At 35.9% G+C, this 22,929-nt stretch overlaps 1 protein-coding gene across 1 annotated transcript in view; it reads left to right on the plus strand.

The window, feature by feature from the left end:
• The window catches only part of AHI1 (Abelson helper integration site 1), a 99,471-nt gene that overhangs the window by 56,713 nt on the left and 19,829 nt on the right, over positions 1 to 22,929 (plus strand). Inside the window, exons 19-20 of the mRNA XM_086460441.1 lie at positions 16,055 to 16,113; positions 21,539 to 21,604. Of these exons, the coding sequence (XP_086316567.1) occupies positions 16,055 to 16,113; positions 21,539 to 21,604 (125 nt within the window). The remainder of the gene's footprint in view (positions 1 to 16,054; positions 16,114 to 21,538; positions 21,605 to 22,929) is intronic.

The following is a 22,929-nucleotide window of genomic DNA, read 5'->3' on the forward strand; positions in this document are numbered from 1 at the left end:
TTACGAGGCCTGTGCAAAAGGGTTTTAGTAGTCTTTTCCCTGGTGGCCTGATATGTTTATCTTTTCCTATTTATCCTTACTGCTACAGAGAGAGAAATGCAAGCTTCCTGTTCACTACGGGACACTCATAATGGCCTCAGTGGGGTCAGGCAGTCCAGTGGGGGAAATGTCTTTGCTTAGTAGTCTACTACCAGTTGTATTTAAGTCTTAAACTGTATAGAAATACAGAATACTATTAGTATGTCTTGTAGAGGTGCTGCCAAAATAGAAAGCGATCTAAGAATACATGAGAAAAAATGCTTGCAGAATGGTTAGCTTTCTGCAAGCTACAATCTGCTTATTGTCATGTGTTTGAGAAGGGTGAATGTGCATTAAGATGAAAGAAATATGTGCCCAGTACTTGTCTGTCACGTTTCTATGGTTTTATGCAATTTACTGGTTTCCTGCTCTGTCATATATTTGAAGAACTGATCCTGCCTGACACATTTTTCAGAAATTTAACTTTTTAATTTGTGAAGAGAATTCTTCTATAATTTTTATGGGGATTATTTTTTTTTTAAATGTGGCCTTTTCATTTAATTATTCTAATGGGACAGTGGTTCTAAAAAATTGAAAATTTTCTTTTGTGTTCCTAAATGTAGAAATATTAATTGCTTTTTGTAGTTATAACAACTATCTAATTGCAACTTTTCAGAATTCTCACGTTTTGCTGTAATTTATGGAACTCAATTGTTTATAACTCTTTGATTGGATCAAGTATGTGTTTACCTTTTGGAAACTGAATTACTTAAACACCTCACCACCCCCCCAGTTTGGATAAATAGCATTTGAAAAGTGTTACGAGAAAGTACAGAAAACTAGCGCTTTTCAAGTGAATAAACTTGGCTTATTTTAGTCCCTAGTTTTTTGAGTATAGTATTGTGGGTTTTTATTTTTCTCCTGTTAACCAAAGATAATACCTTTACATTCATTACAAGACTTTATTTTAACTATGAAGTGCTGCATAGTTGCAGAGAAATTATGATGATGGATTAAGTTTTAGATCTAATTACCAGATTTTCTCTTTGTCTTTCAAAAGAGGGTAAGAGAGCTGAGTAGAGGCAAAATACCAGCTAAACACCACAGACCAGCTCTTTCAGCAACTGTTAGAGACTTAACTACACTGAAGTTAGGTAAAAATATTTTTACCAAAAGCAGAACAACGTTAGGTCTAAAATGTTTTTTATAATGTCTCTGCTAATTTGAATGGGAACTCCCCTGGGCAAAATGATCGTTCATTTTAAGATACTCATATCTCTTGCTTTTGCATAGGGGAAAAGTATAAGAGAGAAGGGAGAAAGAAAAGAAAACTTTTTCATTATTGTTATTTGCTCATGGCAGAATGGAAGAACGAAAAATTCAACTTAAAAATATTTTTCTCAAAGTTAATTTTCTTTTAAAATAGAAACATCCATTGCTATATATATATATATTTAATGCCTTTCTGGTTATTTTAGAAGCTGTTTTGCTATACCATTTACATTTTGAAGAAACTGTGTCTCAGTTTCTTTAGTGCAAAGAGATTACGAAGACTCAGTTGTCACCTGCAGTCAACCTTTGCATGTACTTCCCTGATCTTATTCCTTCTGCTCAGTCGCCAGAGCCATCTCTGGGATGTTCCACCTTGCAGCTGACTTTGGCATTAAATAAAAATTAAGAGTGCCAGGACACAGCCGTGCCCTCACCATAGCTTATGGGCAGCTCAGGTGATTCTGCGGGGAAAAGAACTTCCTCAGTGTGGCCTTGCTGTGCTGCCAACATCAGTTGCCAATCTCAGAGTTTTGGCTCAAGGCACAAATACAATACCTTGTTTTAAGGTAGACGACCTGAGTGTTTACATTTATAAAATGAATAGTAAAAATTATTTTTTAATTTGAAAACAAAAGGTGTATAAATAGATTCATCTAACCACAAAAACGTTCCAACAGAATAGTAAAGACACAGAGACAAAACCATTAACATTAATGACAATCTAGTTCTTCTATTTTAAAGGTGGGTTATCCAGTTTCCTCTATCTGATTGATAAGATGTTATAAATGTCAGAAGAGTTTGTATTTTCTAGTTAAACTTGCTAGAATTGTTTATACTGAGATCAAAGATACACATGTTCCTTTATTATATGTTCTTTTTCATGTTTCTTCTAGGCAAGTTAATTAAAATATTTCACTAAAAATTACACTAATACAGAGCACAATAACAGCAATCTTTGAAGATTCAAAAAACTTTATCAAAAGAACACCATTTATATTTACTTGAAATTGGTGTGTGTTAGGGTAATTACTGCTGTGCCTTCAGGCTAAAGGAAGTACTCTCAGCCAAATTATACAAGGGTGTGGATTAAATGAAGCATTACTCTCTGTTTGGCAGCGGTGGATCTAGATTGCAAAATCAGGGTGTGACGTAGTACTGTGGAAAGACTGTGCCAAAAAGTGATTTGGCCTGAGTGTGCCCTTACTTTCTCAATTATGTGGATCCTAAAATCTAATTAATTCCTAAGTAGAGAGGTCCTGTTAACTGTTTTCAGTCTGAGCTTGTCTGTACTTTCAAATAGAGTTTGTCTGTAATTTTTGAGCTGTTGAGCCGCCAAACAGCAAGTGTTGACCAAGTGCATGCTTCAATACAGTTCTAGCTGGTTTCAAAAGTGGAAACAGTTCTGTCCGAGGGCTGTGCAGTAAAGTATCGATTCCCTGTCCAGCAGAAAGTCAGGTCAGCAAGGATGCTGTCTGTACAGCAATAAGCGTGAGGAGATTGATCCCTCCTTGTACTGCTCCAGTCCTTCTGCTCTTATCATTTCCAGAGGAGCTGGGAGGACTGTGCAAAAGATCTAGTATTACAGCCGTGGTGCACAGGAGGGAGGCATCTCCCTCTCCCAAGATGAGACCTAGGTCCTTTGACTTCATTCCTGGTTTTGACAAGTGAGCAAGAACAAGTCCATTTAAAAAAAAAAAAAAAATATCTGTTTTTTAGTATACATATGTACTTTTTCAACTATTTTAAAAATCCCTTGCTAATTTTGTAGGTAGATTTTTAGCTGTGAAAGAACTAAATTTTCATGGATTAGTATGCAACTGTTTTACCCTCATTGCGGATGCACCAAATTCAGTGAGAGCAAGCCTAGCTCACATGATTCATTCTACTAATATAACACCTTTTAAATTAATTTTGGGTATCTGTGGTCCGTGTATGCTCTGCAATAGATTGTGGTACCAATGTAGCTTGATACTGATCATGTTGGTCCTATAGAAACTAATGATAGAGTGTCCTGATTTTGTCTGGGATAGAACTAATTTTTCTTCTCAGTTGCTAGAATAGTGCTATGTTTTGGATTCAGTATGGGAATTGGTATGAGAAGAATGTTGATAATATACTGATGGGTTTAGTTGTTGCTAAGAAATAAGGACTTTGCAACTTCCTATATCTTGCTAGTGTGCAGGTGTACAAGAAGCTGGGAGGGAGCATGGCCAAGACAGCAGACCCAAATTGGCCGATGGAATATTCCATATCATATAACATCATGTTCAGTATACAGATGAGGGTTGGCTGGGAAGCTCACTCTCTCTTCTGGGATTGTGGTTTTTGGAATTTTCTCTCCTCTGAGATTGCTAGCCAGGAACGGACTGGGTATTGGTCAGCAGGTGTTGAGCAATTGCATTGTGCATCACTCATTTGTATATTCTATTATTACTATTATTATCATTACTATTTTTTTATTTTATTTTATTTCAATGATTAAATTGCTTTTATCTCAACCTACGAGTCTCCTTACTTCTGCCTCTCCAGTTCTCCTCCCCATCCCCTGGGGTGGGGGTGAGGGGTGAGCAAGTGGCTACATGATGTTTGACTGCTGCATGGGTTCAAGCCGTGACATAGAGGATGGTGGCTTGGGAAAGCATTAAGAAAGCAGAAGGTACATACAGAGAAGTGAAGGCTTCTGTGGGTGTGTAACTTACATGTTGCTATTGTCGCACAACCTAGTGACTCGGTATTATTTACAGAGCTGGCCTCAACGTGCTGCTTTGATCCAGATGAAATGAGAAGGTGTTTCCTGCAACCTTATGGCACGCTCCAGTGAAAGAATAGATTGCGCAGGTTCCTTCCTCATCTTTTCCCCTCACAAATAGGGCTCGGTTTCTTCAGGTTTTACTTCCTCAGGCAGAGAAAAAAAGATCCGAATGACACATAAGCAAACTCAAAAAAAACTCTAAAGAGTCTTTCCTGCTCACTTGACCCCAGGCATTGCTCTGGTGTGCTACGCAATCCTTCTGTAGACTGTGTAACAGGTAGTATTTGAAACTGTTTATTTCATCTGAAGATTGATTCTGACATATCGCATCCTTGTATGCTTCTGGGTACCACATCTCCTTTTCCTATCCTGTCAATATCTTTTCTTTTAAATAGAGGGCCACTGTTTCTTCTTCAGCTGTCTGTGCTAGCTTCTGGGACCTCATTGATTGTTTCTTTTTTTCCAGATTAGCTGAAGGATGTTGCAGTGACATATGTTGATACAGGTCTTTCTGTAATCCTGTCAGAGCCTGACTGATCGAAGGAAGCAGACTGCTGCAGCTAATATGCCAAAGAATAAAATATAGAAAACTAGAGCTTACTTAATAATGTATGTTGAGCGTTTTTTGGTGGGATAAATTGCCTAGTAGCAGAAAATGTTTTGAGAATTCTTGCACCAAACTTCTGGTTGTCAGTATCTACCACTAAAGCATATGAAGTGATTCCCTTTTTTTTGTGTTTCCTAGCAAGGACTGTAACTGCTAAGATTCTCCTTGTAAGATGTCATATTTTCAAGTATTTTCAGGTGAAGATCATAAATAGACTATGTTTTCCTACTCCTTGCATCTTTTGAATTTTCATTTATGGATAACCACACTTAAGCGGAGTTCAGCCCTCTAATAAAGAAGGATGGTCTTGTCCTTGACCTGATTTTTTTAATTATTTTTTTTTAGACTGTCTCAATTCAGAGTAGGTATCAGTGAGGTCTGTCACTTCCTCTATTTGTTCAGGAGAATCTGCGGTAACAGACCTCTTGATAACTTCTGTATGGTTCACGTTACTAGTTGAAGAACTTCTCTTGTGAGCCAGGTACAAGCTGAAACTGAGTTAGTATTTATCTCCTTTAAGGACTCCAAATTACACTCTTGGAATTTTTCATTTTAGAAATCTATTCAGAACTTGTTTTGAACTATATATTAATTCATTAGTGGTAACTTTTCACATTATGTGTCCAGCAATCTAACAATACGTTCAGCCCAATTATATTTGCTTCAGGTTTGGCTGCTTCTGTATAGAAAGCAGAACCAACAGAAGAAAGATAATTGTGCTTCTCTTGTTTGGAAAATCTGGAGTGCAGTGCCCACATGTACAATATACCACATCACGGGTACCTGGATAATAGTACTTTGTTGGAAAGTTGTTTTCCTTGTGCTAAAAAGCATAAAGAATACTTCCATCTTTTTTTATCTACTCGTAGATAATTTGGTTTGAATTAAGACCCTTCCTGCAAACCAGCTTTTCTTACCAAAACAAATGATTTTCAGGGTAAGTTCCAGGAAGCCTGCGAAGAGAACAAGGTGTGTCTGGGGTTGTCTAAATCACCGGTTCTTGAGTTAATAGTTTGGCACATGTGAATGTGCAAAAACCATCTAGGAAGATTTAACAACTGTGTGCTTTTATGTGAACAAGACTATTAAGGCATACGCTTTGAGAGTTCCAAACTTAGAGTGCTAATAGACAGTTTTCTGTGTTTTGCACAGTTGTTTAGTCCTTTTGAAGAAACAAATGTTTGTGAAGCAGTTAGCAATTAAGTCAGTTTTCAAGAAGCTTAGTTATCTTCCACAATGCCTAGTGTATAGAAATGGGTTACTTTCATAACTGAGCTATGGAGAAGAATTTCCTGTCCTTGAATATTCAAACCTCAATAATCCCTGTTCTCTTACTGATAAGTTCAAAAACTTGGCAGTTGTTGCTTTCATGTGGATTTTTGGGTTACTGGATGCAGTATGAGCAGTCAGTGATTTTAGCTGCTGCTGTTAGTCAAACCAGAGAGGATGGGTGATGTAATTAAGCTTATATGTTAAAATACTGCAGTTTCTATCAGTTGGGCACTACCTGTGTTATGATGTGAAAAAAGCTGTCATGTTAATATATTAACTACTTAATCAAATTCCTTTTCATAGTACTATAGAAAATATTCAGTCGAATGTTATTTCTGTATTCATTCTTCCTTTAATTTTCATTACTTTAGACTGGCTGTGCAAATATCCTTGTTTGTAAAATTCCTATACAAATAAGATATACATTTACTGGCTAGGACTGTAACTTCTACTTGCTGGCTTGATGCTGAGATAGTGTAAAGTCTTACTTTCTTCTAATACCAGTTGCAGTGATTTGTGTTGCTGATTGAACCTCAGAGAGAAGTCTGTTCTCTCCAGGATATCCAGAGTTCTGGAAATGTGGTCTTAGCCCAAAGCCGGTCACAGTCCCTCTTTGTGAACCTGGCTGTCTTGGTTTTGCATCTTTTACCTCTCCTCAGGTCAAGTACCACTTTGTAAATGAGAGAGAGTATTGCGTCCTAATGATGTTCTTGGCAAACAGTTTCCTTTCCGTGCTTGTTTTTTTGCATATCCTCCACCTAAGACCCAAGTTAAAAAAAAAAAAAAATCTGTCTAGAACAGATTGCTTTTCAGATCTTTGTCAAGTGGTAATTCAAGCTTTCTACCAGAGTTTGCTGTACTAGAAGGTGGCCTTTAATGGCCAAGTCGCCTTTTTTTACCTTCTCCGAAGCAGTGTAACATTTGGTATCCACATGTTTGTATAAGCAGTGTAACTTCTGCTAGAGTACTTGCATGGTGGTTGAAGGCTGAGAGTATAGCAGTAGTGATACCTTCTAAAAAGTGTTCTAAAAATCCCCTGCCATAAAAGTAGTAGCACATTGCTGTTGCATTCTAGAAAACTCTGTGGTCCTTGTAGGTGAAGGAAAACGAAAAACAACCTCATTGAAATCTGTGGCCCAACTGGATCTGCAATGTGTTGCCTTAATGTTGGGATTAACTTTTCAGTGTATTTTCCTCTGTAATGGATGATACCAATATTAGTTTTGAGTGCTTTGTCATATATTATTTACAAGGAAGTGTATTCAGATTTTGTTACCAAAGTTGCCACAGGCCATTATTTTATTTCCATATACAGTTGGAAACGCATTAGAAAGGGCTTACTTATACATACATGTTCTAATCACCAATATGTAGAAACTCTTCATGAAGTAGTTTGTTCATAAATTACCTGAAAACTCAGAAGTGTGCGTGCACAAAAACTCGCATGTGGTAAGTTGATTTCACTACACACACATTCTCATGAATATCTGACCAATCTGGATTCTGAACTACAAAATGGAAAGTAAACTTGGGAATGTATTTTAAAGACATAGCCTTCTATTTCTGAAAATACGATAATAATTATATCTGCTATGAACTTTTTTTTTCCTTATTCTTTTGAGTATAAACCATATTAAAAATCTGATATAATGGTTTCCTGATTCTGCCAATGGTCCTGCATTTTTCAGGTTTAATAATGTATGAATTGTTTGGCAATGTTATGGTATTTTCTGATAGTAATTTTTTTTAATTAATATTCAGTACTGGCTGACAGTGCTAATTTAATGGAGAAAGTAGGCTAAGTACAAGCTAGTGGCTATTCTGGTCATGATAAAGACCTGAAGTATCGGGCTGACTAATTTTTTCCAGTATATTGCATATGATGTTGCTGATACTATTTTTCCTTGAATGCAAATGTTAGAAAAATGCTACATAAGTTGTTCAAGCAGTTACAAGATTTTTTTTATTTTTTATTTTTTTTTGTCAAGACTTGATTTGACATTGTGAGGCTACTGGGTAATATAGAAACTTGGTAGTTCACACAGTAACTAGCTATTTTTTCTTAGCTGAGAAGACTTTGCATTGCAAAAATGTTAATGTCTGATTTTGAAGTGTTTGCGGTATTCTGAACATATTTTCTTTCTTACAGCTTTCCATTTGTAGAGCAACAGGCTAATTTGGTTTAAGGAACTGTGGGTAACTAGCCACTGCTGAATTTCAGTTGTGGGAGGAACCATGCGAAATAAATTACTTTGTTTTCCTTTCTTGCATAATTTTCGTTCTTTGTCTTTTATTCATAGTGAACTATGTTTTTTTTAAAGAACATGAGTCGACCTCCTGAGGTCAGTAGATACTTGACTTCAAGAGTTACAGATAGAACTAAATTCTATTTGACTGTATTACATAGAAATTAACTATATTAATAAGTAGGATTTAAATGCACTACATATTTTTAGGAAATAAATAAGTGTAAGTCCCGCTTAAATGGTCCATTTCCTCTGATTCAGGACAGGTAGGTTAATTCAGCAGCAACAATATTGCCAAACCCAAAAGTGAAGGTTGCTGCTTCAGTGTCGGGCATCCACAACTCTACAGGACTGCAGTTTCTGTATTTCATGAAGTATTTTTCAATAGGGTAACACCACAAGCTTTATTTAGTATAATACAAAATAAGTTTCTTTTCAAATCTAGTTTAATTTCTTGCTTTTAAATAGTGCTGATGAGTTTAGCAAAGCTAATAATGACTTTCTCAGGATATCTGCGGCACGAGAAGAAAAATAACTCTTATTAACACAAAGTATGCGTCATAGTCTGTGTTTTCCTTACATCTTTTTTATCTGCTATCTAGAATTTGTAAATAATATTGCCAATCTGATTTCAGAGTGCTGATGATATCTGTGCAGGTTTATTGATGTTTGCTGCAGAGTCACCTTCTGTTCTCTACATTGTAGAAAGAAACAACTAAATACTGTAACCCCTGCTCATTTTCAGTTATATCTACTGCCATTATGATGTAACGTTAGAGGTTGTCGTAAATTAGCACGTTCCTGATTAGCATGAATTCAATAAATGTTCTTTACTTCAAAAGAATGCTTGGGACACGTGCTACTACTTGCATTGTTTATATATGGTACTGTAGAAACTTAGCATTTGCAAGAAAAATGTAAGATGATGATTTGATAAGATTACTCAGAAATAATTAGGTGGGTGTGTAGGCTGCTAAATGTATTTGATTTTAATCTCTAATTAAAAAGTTGGAATTTTTAATTGTTTTTGTGATGCAATAGTTTTTACTTCATTATACCTTTTGTAAATAGGGGCCAAATTCTGCCTGTCCGTTGTGCCTAAATACAGGATAAATCTATTCGTATGAAACAGTATTCTCCTCAAAGCCAGTGACAAGCTATCTCCCTAGTTTCTTCTGGAGGATTATTATAAGATTCAGAGCAAATACATGTTTGTGCCCTTGTACACCTTGAACCAGGAATAAAAATCATGGCTAACCTTGAATGAATATCTCTTGCATTCTTTTGGCTGATGGTAGATATAATTATGTTGTGGGATAAGGCACTGCCAGAAGCATAGTGTTCTTTTTGTGTTAGTGCTGTCTGTTTCGGAGGCCTCTTAGATGAGGATTGGAATTGGTTGATGTTACAGTGAAGGTATCTCTCTGTGGATCTACAGGTGTGAATTCAAGCCTTGCTCTATTCCGCTGCTCCAGTGTTCACTTAGCTCTGCTGCAAGGGTGAACTTGGTCATTTGGGCTGGGGAATTGAGAGACAATCAGATGCAGTAGCTAGAGATAACTGTAACAGTCCTTGCATAAGAAAGTTAACTGTGTTTAAGCACACTAGACCAGTTGCCTGTCTCAGTTTAGGAAGACTGTGGCTGTCGCATGGTTTGGGAAGCCAGAGTTCTCCTAATACCTGGAGTTGGGGCATCTGCTGGAAAATCGCATGCTGGTGTGAAAGAAGCTGCAGCAATATGTGTGGAACTGCATGGTACTGAATTGGGTAGCTCCTTCGAGTTACTTTTCTAGATAACTGTTTTTAATACCAGCACTTAGTAAGATTGGTTAAAAAGTTAAATATTGCATCCTTTTGTATTAAAAGCTTATCCTTCTGTGCAGGCTTTTCTGTGTACTATAATATTTTGAATGGCAACCACGGCCTGATCTATTGACATGAGTTCCCAAGTTTCTTTTACTTTGTTAGTTTACAAGTTTTCATTGTATTAGTGGGGATGGGGAAGGGAAACAAGGAAGTTATGCTTTTCCACCTATCAGCACAGCTCTGTTTTGGCTTAGTTGCGGGGTGGGGGTTGAGTTTGGGGGGTTTTTTTGCTTGGTGTTTTGTTGGTTTTTTTTGTCATTGCCAACTAGATCAATCACTGCACTAACTGGAGGAATGACATCAGGCAGCAGTAGAGCTAAGGCTTCTCCCTTTTTTTTTTTTTTTTTTTTTTTTTTTTTTAAGTATATAGCATGAAAATGGCTGTCATATCCAACTGGTAAAATAAATCAACAGAAGTTTCTCCATATAAGTTATAGGAAGAAAGACAGTAAACAGAGAGGGATTTTATTTCTCATATAGATTTTGTGTTTTAGTTTTAAGTGGGTAGGTTTAGGTTAACCAAATTGGAACTCCACTTAGAAAATGAGAACGACATTGAGGAGGTAGTTCAGTCTTTCCCAGATGCCCTGATAGAAGGACAAAGTGGGGAAAAGACAAGGAGAGGGCTAGCAACAGTATGGTCTCGCTTGACGTTGAGTAGACTTCTGTCTGTGCAGAATACATGGGTGTTTGTAGAAGTCCTCTGCATTCAATAGTGATGCCATCACAGCACTTTTTTTATATACACTTAAACATAGCATGTGAGAACTGTCTGTTTTGAGAATATACATTTTAAGTGGCTTGCAAGATATGGGCTCTCAAGAGAATTAACCGTTTCCTTTGACATAGTGTTAGTTACAAAGAGAGCACTATTTTAGAAAGAATGCTAAAAGTACTCTGTTCCTTGTCTCACTTTGAACTGCTTTTGAATGTAGTTTTCTACACCTTCTACCAGTTGTGTTCTAAAGTAGTTTTAGAAGCTATGATACAGATTAAACTTATCTGAAACAGTTTTCAATACACTTTGGTCCTATCCATGCTCCTGTTCAATTTGGAGTATGTTCGAAATCATAGGTGCTAGACTAAGTTATGTAGAGCAGAAACTGAAGCGGGTTTTCATCTACAGCATTGGATATTAGTCAAACATCTGTTTTGCTGGTAAAGCAAAAAGGTACGTTTGTGTTAAGTGGCTGCATCCATTCCTTTAATTTTATGTGAACTGCATCTGAAAATGTTTGTGGTGCGTTTTGAAAGTATTTGTGATCCTGTGTTTAAGTAAAGGAAAACAGGTTCTTATCCAGTATATAAACAATCTTTTTATTTAATGAATTCTGTTTGATCTATTAAAGCATAATTGTTGTGAGGATAAAGCCTTTGAGGGAAGATTAATATATATTTAGATCATTACAAAATGATCTTCTTTCTTTTATATTATACCTAGCTTGAAAAATAAAATTCCAGAAAGAACTGAGTAATACTGCTCTGAAAGCTTTTACTTTTAAAAAAAAATTCAAAACTTTCCTTCGAAGCCTGAAGTAGAGATTATACTGCATACTAAAAGATTTCTGGTAACAAAGATCACACTTTTGAATAGGTGACTGTGCTGAAAACATAATTCTGTTTACTGGGAACAGTTTTAAAGCCACAGAACATGAGTAGGAAAAGGACTGAGCTGATATACACATATTCATCTTATATCTGAGATGACTTTTTTTTCCAGTGCTTGTTGTTTATTTGGGTGTATTTTAACTATGCCGTGTTGCGAGGCCACAATATAAATTATAAGAATGTCTGTAATAAGAAATACCATTTCCTAGAGGCATAGTTTATTTTCCTGTCTTTCAGGATTTGTTTGTGGTGTTTTTAGAGATGAATAATTAGTGTAAACTTAAAGTAAAACTCAATTTAAAAAAAGAATAATATGGAACTGGAATAGGTAAGATTTTTTTTTTTCTTCTCTCTGCATACTTTGGAGGGATTCATCACAGGAATGTCTGAATACCAACTTTTTTCAGTTTTCATAGTTACATATTTGTTCATTGGTGTTCTGTGATTTTTTCTGAGGATTTTCCAGGATGAACTTTTGGATGATTTCATTAACTGTAAATTCCGTGCAACGGGAATCCTTGGGAGATTTATGATGCACAAATACCTTTATTAATTAAAGAATTAATTTATCAAGAGCATTTCACAAAAGGAGAAAAAGCCTTCTTGTGAAAAGTTCATTAAAACATAAATTCTGTAATGATTTTTCTCCCAGCCTCTATTAAAAGAGGGATTTTTCACATACACGTTTAGTATTAGGTGTTTGTAGACACTCCAATAGGATAATAGTGGAATTACCTGACTCCCTAGAAGGACTTCTTTCCCTGTTCTGGCTCTTCTGCTGTTAGTTTAAAACAAGTATAATAGCTAAAGATGCTATTATTTAAAAGGAAGTGTTCTTCATCATTACAAGAGCTATTTTAGGGCATTGTTGCTGTTATCATATAAATTTCTGTATAAGTCTAATCTGCGTGGAAGTGAACTCATCTACTTCCTGTGTATTTCAGCCCAACTATTTAGAATTCGATCACTTGACACTACTGTGCTTATCTACAGCAGAGGGCAGTTTTTTGGTGAAAGCATGTAATACAACTAGGAACTTGGTAGTACAGGCATGTGTTTTGGACAGGAGGAAAACTACTTGGTTTCTATCTTCTTTTCTCTTTAGTTGCAATTACACTGGCAGAGAATATATTGCCAGAAGTGACCCAGGAGAACTAAGGATAGACTTCCAGTTCACTGTTCCAATTGTACAGGAAACTAGTACAGTTTCAGATTCCCTCTCAAGGCAGACAGCTACAGTGTTTTTCAAAAGACATCAGTTCTTTGGTAGGCATTTACCTAAAGTCACCACATGCTTGGACTCACAAGATAATTGTAGCAAGTGGATTATGTGGACCATAAAGAGCTGTCCTGCTTTTAAATTGTGTCAATGTGAAAATTCTGATCATTTGAGAAAAAGCAATATCATCTCTCATTTTGAGACATTTAACATAGTATTTAGGCTTCAGCAGTAGGTTCACCAAGAAATTACTCTTCTCATGTAAAATTCCATATAAAGGAGACCAATGAAGAATCAATGCAGAATAATATTTCCTAATAATAGGAAATATAGTAATTCAAATGTTAATACTTTCGTTGGGAAGGTTAACTTCTCAAGACACACAGGGTTTGAAGGTGAAGACAGCAAGTGCTGTTAAGAAAGAAGATTGTTGGAGATTTCAAGTAAACCCTCTGAATCGATAAAAATGCTTCTCCATTAGTGATTCTGAAGCATCCTTGAGATAGGACAGTCTAGGTTATCCTTGGTAGTGGTGGTGTTTTTCAGGTTTGACCTTACATAAGCTTAGGCTAAGTGAGCGTCCCAACAGGTCACGGTGTCCTATAAACTTCATTTTTGGATCAAGTGGAAATGTCCTGCAGTCCTGACCTCCATTTCAGTACCTCACCTATTGAAGTTTGCACAGCCTGGATCAGAGATAACCAAAGCAAGCACTGCTGAGGCTGTTAGTCACACCTGCTCAGTGTCATTTACATGCTTCATCAAGCATGGAACCACGTCAAGCCAATAGCTGTGTAAAATTGCTTTAAAAATCTACTGCATCATTTGAGACAGAAGAGATGGATATTGCCTTGCTTGCTGAATGGACCTTTTGTGAATGAGGAAGATTTGAACAGTTTCTTTTTTTTCTAATATGACTGTTCTGAATGTAGGAGCTGCTAAAGGAATGCTTGATAACTGAAAACAACCAATGGATAACACTAAAGGCTAGTATGGGGTAACCAGTAGGCATGATCAATATGAACAAATAGCTTTGGCTCTGTGGAGCATAGAATATTTGGACCCAGGTGTGCTGTGGTCTATTTAGTGTTTACACCTCAAGTGATGTAGTAAGAATTTCCTGCTGTTTTGGAAGAAGGCTCTAGTCATGGAAAACGCGAAGTCAAAACCAGTGCCAGCTGCTAGAATTCAGTACAGCACTCCTCATATTTTTAAGTTACACATCTGTCTCTTTCCTACACTCACAGCAGAACAAGTCTGCGTTGCCCTTTACTGAAGCTTGATTGGGGATATCAGTCTAACCATAAAGTTTTCACCCGACAAGCAGCTAAATATAGAGACTGCACAGGAGTACTCACATACACAAACATGCAGTCTGGAAGTACTTGGAGGTAATATATCTTTTCCGTAGGTGAACAAGAAAGTCAATGATATTACTGATAAAAATACAGATTAATTTTTTTTAATTAAAATTTGAAGATTTTTCCAAACAAGCAGTTTTATTCATCACATGTTTTGTATGCTTTTTATCTTAGAATGGGTTTCTGTGAAGTGGCACAACACTACAATGCTCAAATTGAAAATCCTGTGGTAAATTACTTAGCTGTCTAAGGAAAAAAATATTGTTTTATCATGCAGACATTTTGTTGGTCTTGAGTTGGGGCTTTTATTCAAATGATTGATATGACACTTGTATGCAATAGTATATGCATATGTAGTATCACCTCTCTAGAAGCGTGTTTTGTAACTGTATGAGTGTGTGGATAACAATAGGAATAATATCCCCTCTGACTTTTGGTGTTAATGCTGAACAAATGTTTTAGCAAACAGCTTATTTGAAAAAAGGTAAGCTTCAGGTCTACTGTGTTTGAGTATGGGTTGAATTCAGAAAGTGATTTCTATTCTCATCTCTGTCCTCATCTGAAAAGAGATGGAGAAAAGTAATAAAAATCCAACTAAGCCTTTCAAAATGAAGTATTTCAGAATTTACACAAGCTTTTTTGAAATTAAGATCACAATTTTTTTAATTCATACACAAATTTGAAAAAATAAATTATTACACTTATGTAGGATTTCTCACAAGTACAAAATTATTCGCATGCAGAAGATCTACAGGAGCATGGTTTAACTATGATTATTTGGGCTTGTAACTTTTGTTATATTTAGAAATATGTAAATATCTTAATGATTAAACATTTATGAGTAAATCTCCTGTGAAAGTCAAAACCACTAGGCTTTAGAAAGTATACTGTAGGTCGAGTTGTGCAAGCTTCCTTGTGGAGCTATGCCAGTACATGGGAATCTGAAAAGTCCTCTTTGTTCAGACTGGACACCTTGAGAGTAGGCTTTTGGAGTGACAAATGAAAATGAGTTTTCAGAACTTACTCCTCTTTGAAAACAAAACTTGTTTCAAATCTAATGTCTCTGAGAGAAAATCCAGTGAGCTTAACTCTGTGTTGTCTGGCATCTTTATACTTGAGAAACCGTTCTGCAATGAAGCAGTAGCATTTTTCACTGTCGTGTTCAAAAGTTTTCAGATTTTTGTAGCTTTTCTTTTTCAGATGTTTTCTTAAGTATATAGCTGAGGAGACCAGTAACAAAAAGATAAATCCATAGATGATGAAAGGATTTTCGTGAGCTTAGTAGTTAACATAATAGTTTGAAAAGAAAAGAATTTACAAGTACTTGTTCAAATGCACTATGTAGAGAGTGAATAAAATAAACAGCAAGATGTGTTGTGATAGGAACTCAGATGATCAAAGGGAACTACTGAATAGGCATAGTTATTCTTTCAGATAAAATAAGGAAGTAATTCCTTTGAGAGTTTTTGTGATCATTTCTGTTGAAAAACTTTGTATGCATTACTCAGAAATTCAATGAGGAGAAAAGCAATACAGCCTAGATAATAGTGTCAGCTTTGAGCACGGGGTGGCATGTGGACATAGCTTGAGCTATTTCTCCAAATCATTTGAATGGAAATATTGGATTAGTTAACCTTGTGTCAGGTCTGTTAGTTAAATAAACCCTCCAACTGTTCCTGACTGAAGGATGCATAGTTGTGACTGAAAGATGCTGCTGCTTTTCATTAGAATTTTGTCAAACATATCCTGCTAACATAATGATTTTAAAATAAAATGGTTTATTCGATGGAAAAGGATAACAAGCAGAAAATTCACAGGCTTTTCTTTTCACAGGGTGTTTCAGCCCGGTAGGAAATCCTCTTAGCCAAACACTATTGGGTAGACTACAGACGGTAAGGAATTCTATCTTTGCATTTTTTTTAAATTGATGTTTAACTATAAAATGTCATTATTCGCAAGTTCTCATTGTAGAGAGAGGGTTTTTTTTTTATCCTGTCTTTATTCACAAAAGAGATATATTCAAGCAAATTGTCTACATGGGCAAATAAACTTTTGCTGCAGCCAGTTGGTAGCGAGATCAGATATCTGAAAATTAAAAGCTTTATATTTTTTTCATTATGTATTTTTTGTTATTTAGAAATAAATAAGCTAAAATCACAGTCCTATGTTTTTATTATTACTGAGAATACAGGTGTTGATAAGTAGGGAGAGAAAGCTGGGACAATAACCTGAAATTGAATCCTATTTGCAGCACCACGTTTTCATTGTTTATTCATACTTCACCTTTTTTTAACAAGTGAAGTCACAGCTATCCTCTGTTTATTTAATTGTTTATCTGTTAAATAATGATTGGAAACTTCTAGTAATTATATTTGTTCCTTCCTTTATTTCTGGTTTCCTGATCTCCATAATAAAAATCCAGCAGAATCTCTAACTGCCATTAATTCAAACTATACAGTTGATAAACCTGGATTAAATACAAAATGTATGGAGAGACTAGTGACGGAAGAACGAGTGGTGCTTCTGAATACTGAACGTATGTGTGGCTCTAGAAAGCTCGGCCTGTTGTACTGGAGATGTTAATCCTCCTGCACCCGTGGACAGAATGCCATGGTTTAGTATTGTGTCCAATTGCATGCTAATTGCAATTTTTCAGAGAAATGTTAGAAATGGACATAAATTAACTTGGATCATTTATAGTTGTTTTACGGTTTGAATTTGGGGTTTTGGTTTGGGTTGGTTTAGGGGTTTTTTGGACCTGCCTTATTTAACAGAATCTGTTAATGGAGTTGGGAAACACTCATAAGATAAGTAAGATTCGCCAAGAAATTTTGAAAGTATGGTTTTACATTGCTGTTTTGTTAGTGGCTGAAGGGTTCTTGTTTTCACATTTTCAATTTTTTAGCCACCAGTATGTAATTTTTTGAAAAAACTATAAATTGTTGAATCAGTATTTTAGTGTTCTCCATCACAGCAAGTTCTATAAATATTTATGGGATCAACTGTTTTGAAAAACACTAAATAGCAGGTAATTTAAAAAATATTTTTCTGAGAGGGATAAATTAAGGTTTTGGATGTTATTGTTACTTTTTCTGTTATAAATGAAGTAATATATATGTTACAAGCGCAGGTAAACCAAGTAATTTATATCAAGAAATTAGTGTATTTACAAGTGATGAAATAGGTGAAGAGGTTTTGAATAATTTCAGGAGCTGGAGTGTTTCACATGCTTCTGAATTGATCTTTTTTCACTTTTTTCCTTTTTTTTTTTTTTTTTTTTTAATCCCTGTAGGCTTTACTGCAGCAGCTGTGTTTGCATTTCTGTTTTCTGTTTGTACATTGCAGGTTTCAATAAAGTGCAGCCTGGCACAGTTTCGGGTTTTTTCCTCTAGGCGGATTATAGATTCCCATGCTCATTAAATATTGAAGGGCTGTAATCAAATAAGGATTGTAGTCATCAGAAGCCTAAGGAAGTAACTTTACAGTGTCTACAGACAGATTAATTAAGACCAAAGAGTGCATTATTCTTACCAATTAATACTTTTAGAATCGTATTAATTTAGCTATTAATACTGTCCTTGTACTTCTGTTTCCCTTAGACTAAGTTTGTACAGTTAGGTGTCCTGAGCTAGGAGTGTGGTGACAATTAATTGGGCCAGACAACAAGAACAAAAATATGACAGTGCTAACAATATTCAATTATTTTATGCTAAGTCTCAGCTTATTTAGCATTTCATTTAAAACTTCAATTACTGGGGTAAAGAGATTGCATGACATTCTTAGGGAAGGAGAGGATTAAGTAAATTTCTAACCCTCAGGTTTATAAGGAAAAATGAAAACAATGGAGCAACTGTAAAAGCTCAGATTGATTATGTAAAATTTTTTAATGTTTTAAATATTATCTCACTTCTAAGCCAGTCATGGAGGTTTTGAGCTCTGTAAGTTCATTTCTTGTTTTGTCTCCTTTAAAAAAAAAAAAAACACCAACAAACAACCATAAAACAAAAACATCAGCAACAAAAAACCCCAAAGGTAACAGCGTCAGAACCTAGGCTATTACACAGAGGCACAGATTTACTGAACGCTCATTCTCTATGTCGTTACTGTTCGCCCAAGTAACACTCCAAGTTTCTCTTCCATTCTGGCAGATACAGGTATAGACAGGTGGAGTGGGGGCAGCAGTGACACTATGCAACATCCAAGAAATAGATGTTTGCCCTTCTTTGGGTCACTGAGTGTGTCGCTCTAATGGGAAAAGGAGGGAGGGTGGCTTTGGCCCTGTATGCACACCCAGTGGGGTTCACCCCAGTATGTGTAGTGTCTGCCTAAGATTAATCTTCTTTTCCAATTGTAATTACTAAAAGTTAATGACTAATTAGAAGTGGGACTTAATCTGTATGTTTATTCTGTTACAATGAAGAATGTATTTACATATAAGGAAGAAGCATATGACACCACTGGTAGACTTTACATTTTTCCGTATTTTTTTCTTTAAACTTTAATGTTGTGGTATTTGAAATGTATTTGTTCAGTAATAGATGTGAAATGCTGAAATTTTTACAGAAAATGCAGTAATAACATGTCACTTGTTCTTACTCAGTGCTGCTTCTCCTAAGGGAATGAATGCTATCTAGTGCCCAAATCCTGCCGGCCGCTAAACATCCACATGAATAAAAGCAAAACGACAATCACTGAAACTGCCGAATTAAAAAGAAGCCATAAACATTTTAATTAGTGCTATTATCAGGAACTGGTGATGCGGTACAGCAACTTATTTATCAGTTTACTCTTACCTGCAATGCGCTCTTTTGTATTAGTGTCTTGAAACATTTTTTGTTTGTTTTTGTGTTAGAAATGTTAAGGGTATCTAAGTGGTTTAGTCATGGCTAACCAGTGTGATATTCAGTGGTCTAGAACTCTGCATCAACTGCTGGATCTATTTATCTCTTTCTGAGGATGTTTCTTACACTGAAAGCTCCTAACAGCTTTGTCCAGCCAAAATCAGTGTGTCAGTGAGGCTTTTTCAGCAAGCATTTTGTTCCTGTTTCTCACAGATGGTCTGCCTCCCAAAAGGACCAACTCCTCAGAACATAACTATAGCCTCACGCCTGTTCTGATGCAAGAAAAGGATGAACTAGTTTCCATCCTGCATTAAAAAATGGAAATATTAATATTGTGTTAAGAACGATGTATTCATACATTGCAGTATGGCTGTCACTTCTTTGGCATCCTGAAAATGTGGCTTAATCTTGTGGCACAACATTAAAAAAAAAAAAAAAAAATTTCTAAACTGAAAGGCCAGTAGGTTTCACTGGGTGTTACTTGCAGTGTGACTGGTAGCTGGCACTGAGAAATGGCATGGCATGCCAGAGGCAGCTCTGCTGCCTTGCGGTAGCTGCGTCTGTGGTAGGCAGCTGGGGCAATCCCCCTTTCCTGCGGGAGGTAGGGTGCGTGCAGCCCATGACATACTCAGAGTATCTCTTTAAGAGGAAACTTTGGGTTGTTGTTGCCTTGAAAGTTTAACGAAGTGTCTGAGAACATTCAACATAGTCTCAGGATGACTCATGGATTTTAGCTTGTTATGTCCAAACAGCTCACTCTCTTCAAGCTCTTCTTACATTGAGTGTTTGAGAGCGCATAAATACTTTATTAAAAAGAGAGAAAGACAGATTGAGACACAATAATGGGGCAATATGAGTACCTGAACTAGATACCTAAATAGTACTGCTAATAATTCTGATGAATCATTTTTGAGCAACAGGAGGCACTCCCATCCCACAGGCTAAGCACATTGCCTGCACAGTTCTCTTAACCTTGAGAATGGAAAATGAGAATTAGCTGAAACCTGTAAGGCAGTGCTAACTACCAGTAGACCACTGAACAAGCCAAGGTACTCTGAACTGCAGCCTCACTGGTCTTTGTTCAAGATTTGTTTATCAAATCAGGCAGCTACACTTTTCCCCCTCCCCCCACCTCTGTATATGTACGTATTATTCAGAACTCTTTAGGTGGTAGGCTTAGATGTTCTGGCAGATGATAAGAACTGGGTGCAACTGTTTGCTTTTATACTGTTTTCATCTGTATGTACTGTGTGTGTCTGTAGCTACTGTGGCAATACCGAAAGAATCTGGAAACTGGATGGAATTTATGTGTTCCAGGATAGTCAGTGATTTCTTTCCGATATGAGATAAGCCTAACTAAGTTAGGAAAACAAGGTTGAGGGCAAGAAACTCTGTTCTTGAGAATGACGTTCATTCTGCTGAGGATAGCAGTAATGGTGTTCCTTGGATCACCCTAATTTAAAAAAAAATCCGAACAAACAAAACCAAAAAAACCACCACAACCAAACAGAAAATAAAAGGAGCAATATATTTTAGATATATGTTTTTAAAAAGCAAGAAAGCAGGAGAAGAGAAAGTCCATGCAAAAGAGTTAAAGGAAGGTCTGTAAAATATGAAAAAGGTGAAATATGTTGGATAGACATTCTCAAATTTAAGTGTTGTTTATAACATGGTACCATCTGTTACGGGTGGAAATGTTGTTTATTTCACAAAGCTCCCATTTCTGGAATATTTTAATTGCTGTGTAATATTTCTATTCTGCACTCTAGTTTGTATCCTTTGACACACAAAGTCTAGGGGAGACTGGTTTCCCCTTTGTGAAAATAGGCCATTGAAAAAAATTAAGTAACACCAGCGAAGGACTTCCATCTCTTCCTTTGTTCTAATTTTTTGTTCCTCTGCTAATTTTCATATTCTTTCTGTTTTAAATCTTCTTTCAACTAAAGAATTCAATTCTTTGACAGAAATCAAATTTTTAAAGTACAGGCACATCGTAATTATTGCATTATATACGTGCTATTCCTTTGATTTCATTGGAAGTCTGAAAAGTACGTGGTAAAGATAGAACAATTAGAATTAAATGGAAAGTATTGGTTATTGTGACCAACCTGAAATTCTCCATTATATGAAAGTGACTTCATTTGCATGGGGTAAAGTTTACTGCACGACTTCTTGAACATCTACTGTAGTGTTTGCAATGCAAACAATCTTAGACTGCATAGTCATCAATCCTCTATCTTCCCCCATGTTGTCTGTAGTGTAGTGTACATACTTGAAAAACTTAGTATCTTTTTCTAAATATCTACAGAGCCAATATTACTCGGTGTTGCTTAACATCACTTCTGCTTTTGCTTTTTTAAGAAAAGCATTTTATTACAGATAATTCTTACTGTTTTACAGTAGACATAAAAATACTCAAAAATATAGTTTATCAAAATACTTTATATTAAAGTTTTAAAATACTTTCTTCTTCTAGAACAGAGATTGCCTGCCTGCAGTGGGGGAGAGAGGAGGAAGCAATTATCCACTCGAGCAAGAGACAGTAAGTATTATGTAATTTTTTGTCACTGTCTTCTATACCTGTTACACTGTATCTGTGTTTTTGAAAGAACTTTTTGTTTTTCTTTTAGAACAATCCCAAGGATGTTTTTTGCTACCCAAGATTTTGTAATTTTTACAAGCTTGTTCATAGCAGAATCACATTTTTATATCAATCTTGAAAAATAATTTTGTAAATTTTTTATGAATATAGGTTGATTTTTTTATTTTTTTTTTCCCTTGAACTTGGACCCAGACAAAACTTAACACATGTCTGAATGTCACACCAGAAGGAATTCTATTGCTTTGGGCATAGTTGTGAGCATTTTACATTCTTCTTTGATCCTGAGGTGCATTTCCTGTATCCTGTTATGGTAATTTTCTGATCATATGTTTCCAGAGAATATAGTGGCAATTTCCACTTTTCGTTCAAATTGTCAGGCTTGCTAAACCAGTTGTATTACAGGACACAATGGTGTTTTAATTTTTTTTCTGGGATACAGACAGTGGGACTTGCTTGATTGGTTTGAAGTGTTTGTTGGCAGTGTTTCCGTGTTACTGAATTTTTGTAATTTTTTCCAAAAAACAAAATGTGTACCAGAACTATCTTACAAAGGACACTGAAAAAAGAAGTATTTGTTGCTCTGCTTTTCATTGTTTTTCATGCTGCCAAGTAATTAGTGTTACATTCCTTTTTTTTCTTTTTTTTTCTTTTTTTTTTAATTACCTTAAGTGACCTCATGGTTTTCATAGTACTATCGCTAAGGAAACCGTTGTCACTCTGCTGAAGTGGGCACTATTAGAGCACCCCTTACTGGACACGATCATGCGAGCTTCCCATTCTGTACTGTTTCTCTGTGGTGCTTATTACTGTGGTTTAGTTTGGTTCTATTCTGTAGGTCATATTTCTGTATTGTCAGCATCACCTGTAATTACTGTATTAGCTTTCCTGATGCAGGGAGGAGAATTATGATAAAGGGTTTTTCATGGTTTAGCTTCTGTGTGTAAGTTCAGGATTACTGAATGCATATTTAGATAAATTTCCTGTCTACCGAGAACTATGCTGATACTAATTCTTTGATGCTGACCTGCTCACAAATTGCCACATAGAATTTACAGTGGTAGAATCATTTCCATCTTTTCACATTTGTAACTGATGTAATCTGTTTAATTGGTGACACGGAATTATGAAAATAAAAGTGACATTGGCTGTATTTTTTACGCATTTAAGTCATAGGTGATCTTACTCAAAAAAGAAATACAAATATAAAAAGCACCGTGCAGTTCGGCAGTCTTAGGATTTAAGTCCATGCATGAGTAAAAAAAAAA

This window comes from Leptosomus discolor, chromosome 2 (assembly GCF_034619465.1).
Source record: "Leptosomus discolor isolate bLepDis1 chromosome 2, bLepDis1.hap2, whole genome shotgun sequence".
In the NCBI taxonomy this organism is placed as follows: domain Eukaryota; kingdom Metazoa; phylum Chordata; class Aves; order Leptosomiformes; family Leptosomidae; genus Leptosomus; species Leptosomus discolor.